Source organism: Drosophila arizonae, chromosome 5 (assembly GCF_054131065.1).
Source record: "Drosophila arizonae isolate 15081-1271.41 chromosome 5, UAZ_ARI_1.0, whole genome shotgun sequence".
Taxonomy (NCBI): Eukaryota; Metazoa; Arthropoda; class Insecta; order Diptera; family Drosophilidae; genus Drosophila; species Drosophila arizonae.
Window position 1 is genome coordinate 15135537 of NC_142925.1, and position 8948 is coordinate 15144484.

General features: G+C 27.7%; 1 protein-coding gene across 2 annotated transcripts; it reads right to left on the reverse strand.

Moving 5' to 3' along the window:
- Positions 1–160: 160 nt before the first annotated feature.
- Positions 161–6910, reverse strand: Galphas (G protein alpha s subunit). 2 transcript variants are annotated; one of them, XM_018012291.2, is made up of 9 exons: positions 6814–6910; positions 4250–4751; positions 2543–2639; positions 2244–2364; positions 1426–1554; positions 1174–1353; positions 987–1111; positions 628–701; positions 161–562 (listed from the first exon to the last, which is right to left on the reverse strand). In XM_018012291.2, the coding sequence occupies exons 2-9, from the start codon at positions 4523–4525 to the stop codon at positions 416–418; spliced, it is 1149 nt and encodes a 382-aa protein (XP_017867780.1). In that variant the 5' UTR covers positions 4526–4751; positions 6814–6910; the 3' UTR covers positions 161–415. The 2 variants fall into 2 exon arrangements, with proteins under 2 accessions (XP_017867780.1, XP_017867779.1); XM_018012290.2 differs by lacking the exon at positions 6814–6910 and adding an exon at positions 6672–6813.
- Between the last annotated feature and the right edge of the window lie 2038 nt (positions 6911–8948).

Here is an 8948-nt window from a genome sequence, read left to right on the forward strand (position 1 = left end):
TGACTTTTGACTAGACTTGTATACTCATCTATAATTAACGCAAATGCGCTTTGTGTCAGGGGAAAAAAGATACGATACGATATATATACTCAACAGCAACTGGGAAATCGAAAGTATTTTTAAATACTATATACAGCAATATCAATAAAAACAATTGTAATTGTTAATAACATGTTTATTTATTCTTCTTTAATGTTGAGTTTTGTGAAAGGTCATACCAGATCTAAATGCAGCGCTTTTATTTTTGTTTTGTTTTTTTTTTTTTTTTTTTTTTTTTTTTTAGTTTTTTTGTTGTTGGTTTTTTTTGTTTCAAGGGACTATTTAAATACAAATTACATTTGATAATTATATTTAAAACAGTAATTCAATAATATATTCTTCACTTTATTTGTTGAATTACGGCGATAGGGATAACCTATAACAATTCATATTGACGAAGGTGCATCCTTTGAATTATGTCCCTACAATCATTAAAAACTCGCTTTATGTTTTCTGTGTCAACGGCGCATGTAAAATGTGGGTAACAATAGTGTTTACCGTCTCCACTTGCTGTCGATATACGCTGCAAAATTATTTGAAAATAATTAATCATTTATCATTATTTTTAGTCTATTTTGGGTGACTTACCAGAAACTCGTCACGTATAAAATATTTTGCTCTTATTACTTCTGGGTCATCGTTAGATTCCATTATTGCGTCACCTAATTTATAGAAATTGCGATATAGTTAGCTTCAATGGCAAAACAAATACAAATTCAATTTAAATTGATTGACTTTGATTGACAGATATTTGCCTATATAGGGGGTAACATGGGGGGATAGATCAAAGCGTTTCCAATTTGATTTCTGCTCATTATCATATTAAAAAAAAAAAGTAAATAAAATTATGAAATTCATTTTTCAGTTATTTATAACGACATGGCCTTTAGTTTTAATTTTTATTCCTTTATTTTTAATATTCTAATTAAATTTATTTATCTACTTACTTGGCGTTTGATATTTGTTAAACTCGGAAAAATATTCCGACAATTTACTTTTTCCAGCCTTAATTTTCTCTGCTAACAAATCTTGCTTATTTAGAAAAAGTATAATAGAAATTGTGCGTAGCCATCTATGAAAAAGGAACATTGATTAAAGCAATGCAATTTGTCTAGAAATAATTCCATCTAATACCTGTTATTCCAAATACTCTTAAATAAGTCTAAGGATTCACGAAGCCGATTTTGAGTGGGATCCTCACGCAAAACCATGTTATAACTTGAGCATGCCGTTACAAAGATTATAGCAGTTACATCATTGAAACATTGAATCCACTTCCGACGCTCGTCGCGCTGTCCTCCCACATCGAACATACTATTTGAAGGCAGGGAATTTGCAAAGTTATAGTAATTAATACATTAAAGTGCTTATTCAATTGCAACTCACTGAAAATTAACTTTGTCCACCTGAAATCTTGTTTCAAATATTCCAGAAGTCAAAACACGGCACCGAAGAATATCCTGCTCATTGGGGGTATAATTTGGATTTTTAATTGTGCTAACTCGGTCCAAAAAGCTAAATAGCAATAAAGAAATGAGAGAAAAACAAATGAATACATATTGTAATAGCAACAATTATAATTAATTAATCATTATAATAAAATATATATTACAGTTGGCATTTCTTCATGGTTAAATCTAATCTTACAGATATCTCATTTGAAAATACGAGTACAAATATAATAGTCAGTGTAAGGGACATGCTTATATCATGATCTAGTATCGATCAGCCAAGAAATGGAGGATTCCGTGAATTCCCTTAAGATATTTTCGGATTTACAAGAAACTATTCTCACAGCTCTGATTTCTCTTTTTTTAATTCAACTCATTTTTAGACTCGCTTAAAAACTAAAAGCATTATGCATTGTTAATCTTCAAGACTATATTATTGCTGCGGATTTGCGTTTCAGATAATTAGCGAGTATTGCACAAGCGGTTATACCCAATTACAGCAGAGTTATTTCTAGCTCACTCTTTGCAAAAAGGCGTTCACAAAAACTAAATATTGTCTACGATCCATTTACCGCATAATCCACATTAATTTGGCATTAACTTATTGTGCTAAATAAAAGAGTAATATATTTAAGTTAAAGTTATTCAAAAAACAGTTTCGGTGCATATCACATCAATTAAAACAGAAATAGTAATAATTACACAGTTAAATAATATCTCTTAAGCTGTACCACCAGATCGACTTTTACTTACTATTTTGCGCAGTCAATTAATTGATATTCATTTGACCTCTCATAGGTTTGAAGGACCCCTTTGTCTTTCCATAGTTCTTCTGTATGTTCATAAAATTCTGGAGGATAGTTGAAGTCAGGACCTGGAATTGAGATTATTATTGTAATAAAATAAAGTACTAAAGTATTTAATCAATTCATATAATTTTAACAGCTGAGACAGCTGAATCCTGAGTAAAAACAAACCGAAATTAAGGCTATAGTCTCAAATTATTATCATTATTATTATTTATGTTCATTTTGTGGTAGTTGTTAACTTACTAGAGGCATAATCCTGAATATATTCCACCCTGGGTTCATTTTCTTTCTTTTCTAAAGCTACAGGTGGATTTAGTGTGCTCATGGCTCCAGTAATAGTCTGTAAATAATAGATTGTTCATTATTAGGAATTACATATAATATAGGTTTTTCAAAGTTTTTATTTCGATCTGGTAATTTTACACTTAAAATATATTATTAATTTTTAAATTTCGGAATTATAAGAAAAGTAAGTGTTAATTGAAACATATTTTTACCTACAACAAAAAGAAACTGTAAACAAGTTAAAGAGCTCTACTCAAGAAAATAGAAACTTTAGATAGAAGAAGAGAATTCCTTGTACCTGATACATTAAACATTAGCAAAAGTCCAATTTAGGTTATATATATAGAAAACGTTGAGTGGTCAATGTATTGTTTATCAAAGATATCAATTAGTTAACAGCAATATCCGCATACAACATTTGATAATTCAATCAACAACATATAACTCCGACACCATCACCAGAAGGAGGCATACTAAATACTTTAGACAGCATGATCTTCCATATAACCCCTTTTCAAATATATTTAACATCCAAGATCTAATTAGAAAAGCTACGATATTATTATTTGCTGAGTTTCACAGCCAATCGCAGGATCAGCGAGGTCAAACATTCAGGTAGACGGACGGATTACATATATTTGACTGGTCAAAATATTTAAGAGCTTCATAGAAAAATAGATTAATAGCATACTTAGATATTTCTTAGTTAAATTGAGAAAATATTAGAGCTTCTCGAACAGCTTAGTACTAAATTTTCAATTTCTACACAGATAATACGGATACCTATAATATAGAATTAAGTTGCATTTAAATGCTTTCAATATGTACCTTAATTTCTTACCCTTATTTTATATTTGCTGATTTACAGATATATTATATATTACAAATTTTGATAGATATTCATAAGTATAGTCCCCTTTAAATGGATAGAACAAAAACTAAACAATAATAATTCTCTCACAGCTACTTTAAAGATAAATCATAAAAAAATACTTACATATTATACAAAAATTTCTTTCATTAGAAAATTGTAAAAAATTATTAGTTATAAACATTCTTATCAGGATAACACGCTCCTATGCACACTTGCAGTTTAATATTTTTAGATTTGTCTGCTCAGCAACTCGATTTATGTATGTATATAGTAATCCATTGAAAGCCTCTGGTTAGGAGTTAAGTGGGGCTTCAAAAGACAAAATAAAAAAATTCGAATGAAATATTTCAAAACATAAAACAAATAAGGCATTCATTTATACCCAAAACCTAAGTTTTGATAGCTTATTGGTTTGCATATTGATTACCCAAATACCAAAAGATAATTTCCAGTTATTAAGAGAAAGTCAAGCGCCCAACTTTAGATATTGATTTTTTTTTTTTTAAAATACGAGGCAGAAATATATGTATAAAAAAAAAAAAAATAATTTCAAGCTTCTTCTATATAAATATGTTCCAGATCTTCAATTCTTTCCTTAATAATGGATCGCTCCTTGCCCATTGTTAAATTATTCATTATTTACTTTTTCTTATTATCGCATCTCATCCAATCTCATCAACTTACAACTAACCAGATCGAATAAAAGCTTTTTTTAATAAATCCAGTTATAAGAACTTAAATAAATAAAAAAGTGAAAATTTGTAAAAAAAAAATAAAAAAAATAGACTTACCAATATAGCATCACGAATATTTTTTTTAATATCATCAATTTTCTGTTTTTTCTCTTGTTCAGAAAATCCATCGACGTGCAATATCCGCATTTGTTTGACTATAGTTGATTTACCGGACTCACCCGCTCCCAGCAAGAGCAACCTGTGCGTTGCCCTATAAAGCTGTTTATCTTTCTGCAATTGCCTGGATATGGCATCGCTTCTTCGCTTTTGACTTTTCGAATCCTCCGAGTTGACATCAGACTGTTTTGAAGTTGGAGAGCCAAAGCAACCCATAGCAGTCCACGGAGTCCACCAACACGTCGCTCGATTTTCTTGGTTGGCGTCGGGGGACTCTGCACCCCTAGTACTTTCTCCGTTTTGCTCCAGTATAACAGAGTCTTCGTATTATTTACGTAATTTATTTTCTCGCTCTCTCTCTCTCTCTGTTTATGCTATTCAAATGTGCGGCTCCGACGACTTGCGTTCAGCTGTCCTCACTTTGCGATTGCTTATGATTAATCTATATTTATAAATAAAAAAATAAAAAAATTAAAAATGTTACTTTTTCCTGTTTTAATAAAATTTTTAGTAATAGTACTATTATATTATCATCAGTCTTAAAATATAAATTAATTTCTTATGATATATCCATTAATAATCTACTTAAACTTGACATTGACAACTACAAATTTCTCAATGTATTTTTTTTTTAATAAATTCGTTCACTAAGAAATTATAAAATATTGTAAAATATAACTTAATGCGATAAATGTGTTAATGAGAAGCAAACAATTAAAAATTTTAATTTTAGATCAACCTAAAGATAAATTGACCTTTTTTATGTATTTGAATATAAAATCAAGTGATTAATTCGAACACTATCTGATATATGTTTAATTGTATCAAAGCAAAAGTTGTCTTTTTTTTTTATCGGGTCAACAACATCTTACTACTAATAATTATTCATAATTATTCTCATTATTTGTTTTTACGTGCAGAACCAATAAAATTAGTGCACTTAAATACTTGTCTCAGGTATCTAAAATATAAAAAATTTAAGCGTAGAGAAAAAATCGACTCTCCTTTCGTAGCTTCTCATTTCTTTGCTATTTATTAAGATAAATTCAAAAAGTATATATGGTATAGTAGCGAGTGACCGACTAGCAGATACCCTGCGCCAACCACGTGTGTACTTGTGTGTAACCTCAAGAATACTTCTCAATGGCCGATGGATTTAATTTATAATCTGCAATTCTACATTCCGATATTTACTCAACTTACATTCAAACCAGAGTTTTATGGGAGTTACCTAAACAAAGTATTTGAAATAATTCATTTGAAGTCTGTTAGTAAATTGAGAAATATCTAAAGTATTTATTTGTTAGCTGTTTGCATTTAAATAGAAGCTAACAATTAATTTGGCAAATAACTCATTTTTGTAGGGACTAAAGATATTCATTTAAAAATATATATTTGATTGGTTTTTCGCATGGGTAACGCTCATGACATTTTATATTATAATACTGTTTTTTTTTTTAGACATATTTACATATGCACGTAGATACAAATGTATCTGTATCTATATAAATGTTAAGTTATCTAAACGATGCTAAAGCACAAGTTGTTCCAGTGCCGTGTAACAGGTGAAGAGTGGGTTTGTTTTGCGCATTCACAACATATATGTATATACATATTTGCATACATATATTTATTATATACATACACTTCATATATATGAAATAATTTGATATATATACACATTTGTATACGTATATGTATCTTAAAAGGAGTTATGTAGTTTTCACACATACAAATGTATGTGTATAAAATTTATATTCTTATATATTAGGTAAAATAATGAAAATGTTAACAGAATATTAAACTGATATGTATATAGATATTCGCACATATATCTATTAAAATTATAGATATGCGTGCATGAATACATAAATAAATTTCATAAATATGTATTCGCATATGTATACTCATCTTTACATATGTGTCGCGCATATATATGTATATAAATATATATATAATATATATATCTACATATATACATATTTGTACGAATGTATTTGTATGTATATATATTGGTGTGTTGTAGAAATGTCTACATTGAAGTCAATCATGCAACGTTTTATTCAAATTTATTTAATCAGTTAAGGTTTTCTTTTTTTTTTGTTTTATTATTTTTTTTCTTTTTGGTGGTTTTAACTTTTTAAGGATTGAAAGGTCAGACGTGTTATACGTATTTTTCAGCACAAGAAACTATATATAATTATGTATCTATGAATACACAAGATTTTCAATATTCGATTAAGCAAAAAATTGCATTTATTTTGTTTATTGTATATTTTTTGATATCATAAAAATCAAAAATTTTCATTTGGTATATGAACTTCATCAATTTTTAGAGGCAATGTCAAGTATATAAATCTACCTTGATTACACATATGTGTAAAATTCCATTAGTTATTAATCATATACATTAAGTGGACAGCTGATCTCAATAATTGCCTTGACTTGCCACATTATTGAACTAATCAGATTTTTAACTTTTCTTCAATAACTAAAAAACTCACTTTTATGTATTTTTATTTTATGTATCAACCTAGAGATGTACTACAATCGATAGTTTTTACACTATGAACTTATCGTTTTCTAGAGATGCCAAGAATACACAAAAAAAAAACGTGCTTCACATGTGAACCAAATTTATAATAATTATTTATTATATAGAGTTTAAATAGAATAGCTAATTAAATTAATTGATCGTAATTTGACATAAGCAAATAAATATAAGTTATTTTAACTGGTAAAATAGGTATATTAAAATTGCAATGTTTTAGCCCATGTAGAAAATATAAAAAATTAAAAAGGAAGATACCCTGGAAAGCATAGTACAAAAAAATTCAAAATCGAAGCGTTATTGCCCAAATTACTTTATATATCACCTGCGCTTTTAAAAATGCATTTGCTTTATTTTTTGTTAACCACATAGCGTGTTTTCGATATGCCTATCGCATTTGTATCGATTATTACGCCTTCCTCTACCACATTGCTTAATAATAAATTTACTTGCTTCTTATGTAAAAATGGAAAAATTAAATTAAATGAACAAAAGTATAGCGATTTCTAAGAAAAATATTTGATTTAATTAAAATTATTATTTATCAATAAAATTTACATCTTAAGTATCAACATGGCGCGTTTACTGCACTGAAATTTAATTTTTTTAACCGTTCTCAGATTATTAATCCGTACTTGGATCGCTTTCCACAAGTTGTTGTCTATATCTTGCGAAACTTAGGCAAAATCTGAGTCATTTTTAATGTCTACTTCTTTGTTATATTATAAATATTGGATAATGATCATCCATTTAATATAATTAAAGTACATTAACAATTATGGTTTACTGTAAAAAGGAGAATAAGAAACCTTAATATCGAATATTCGGACCGTTATATTCTATTTCAAAACTCTAAATGCTTTCAGATATTACAAGTAAAAATTATTTATATGGAATTTAATTTTTCTATAATCTCTCAATAATTGTAATAAATAAAACAAGTTCAATTTTCAAAATTATTTCAAAAATAAAATAAATATTATAATTCGTGTTAACGATTTCATAAAACAGCAGAAAATTGAAATTTGTTTCAAATTGAATTGTTTCAAATTAAATTTACTTTTCTATGAACAGTGCAAATTCTATTTCTATATTTTTGGCGAATCTCAATATTTATGATTACACAATATACAATATATGTGTATAAATATTTATATATGATATACTTATACATATATTTATGTGTGTAAATATTCCTGTTTATTATTGTTGTTATTATATATATTCTTTTTTTTTTATATGCATACAGGAATTATATATGTATATATGATAAACTGTTTTTATGTAGCACAGGCACTGACCTTTTAGCTAAAAACAACAAAAATATGAATACACTAGCCCAGATTGCGACCCGGATACTTTTTAGACAGTTATATAAAATATGTTAGCTACAAAACTTTGCACACAGTATACAACTGTATCTATTTATGTAAATATACCATATGTACTTAACTTTGTGGGATATGCCTTTGTCATTAAGCTAACTTGTCAATATTTCAGAATTAATATTGATTGAATATAGTATTTTGAATATGTATGCTTAGACCTTTTCCCCATTTAAATTTCATACAATCTTAAACTGGTTTATAAAACTAATTGAAGATTTAATCACAGCTTGGGAACACGAGTGTATCTTGTATCAGTCATGAAATATAAATTTAGAATTCTTTCCTGAAAAAGTTAATTAGATAATTTTGTATATATCTATATAATATATAGACAGGCAGGTAGGTGAGTTGTCTAACTGAACGAATAATGGAGCAAGCAGGCTCAAATCCCAGATGTGGTGTATAGTCGTGGCGTCGATCCACAGCTTTGATAGTTAACAACTGTGGACAATAACAACAATAACAATAATAAATTAGTTGGTGTGCTTATTTTTCCTTTTTTAGCATAATTCATTTTCTATATATATATATATATACATATATATATATATATATATATATATATATATATATATATATATATATATATAGCAAATAAATATATATACATGCACCTTTCTTGTCAATTATAATTTTTTGTATGCATAAGCCGCCCCCCAATACAAAGCTACTTAAATTCATTCATTTTATCAATGTATAC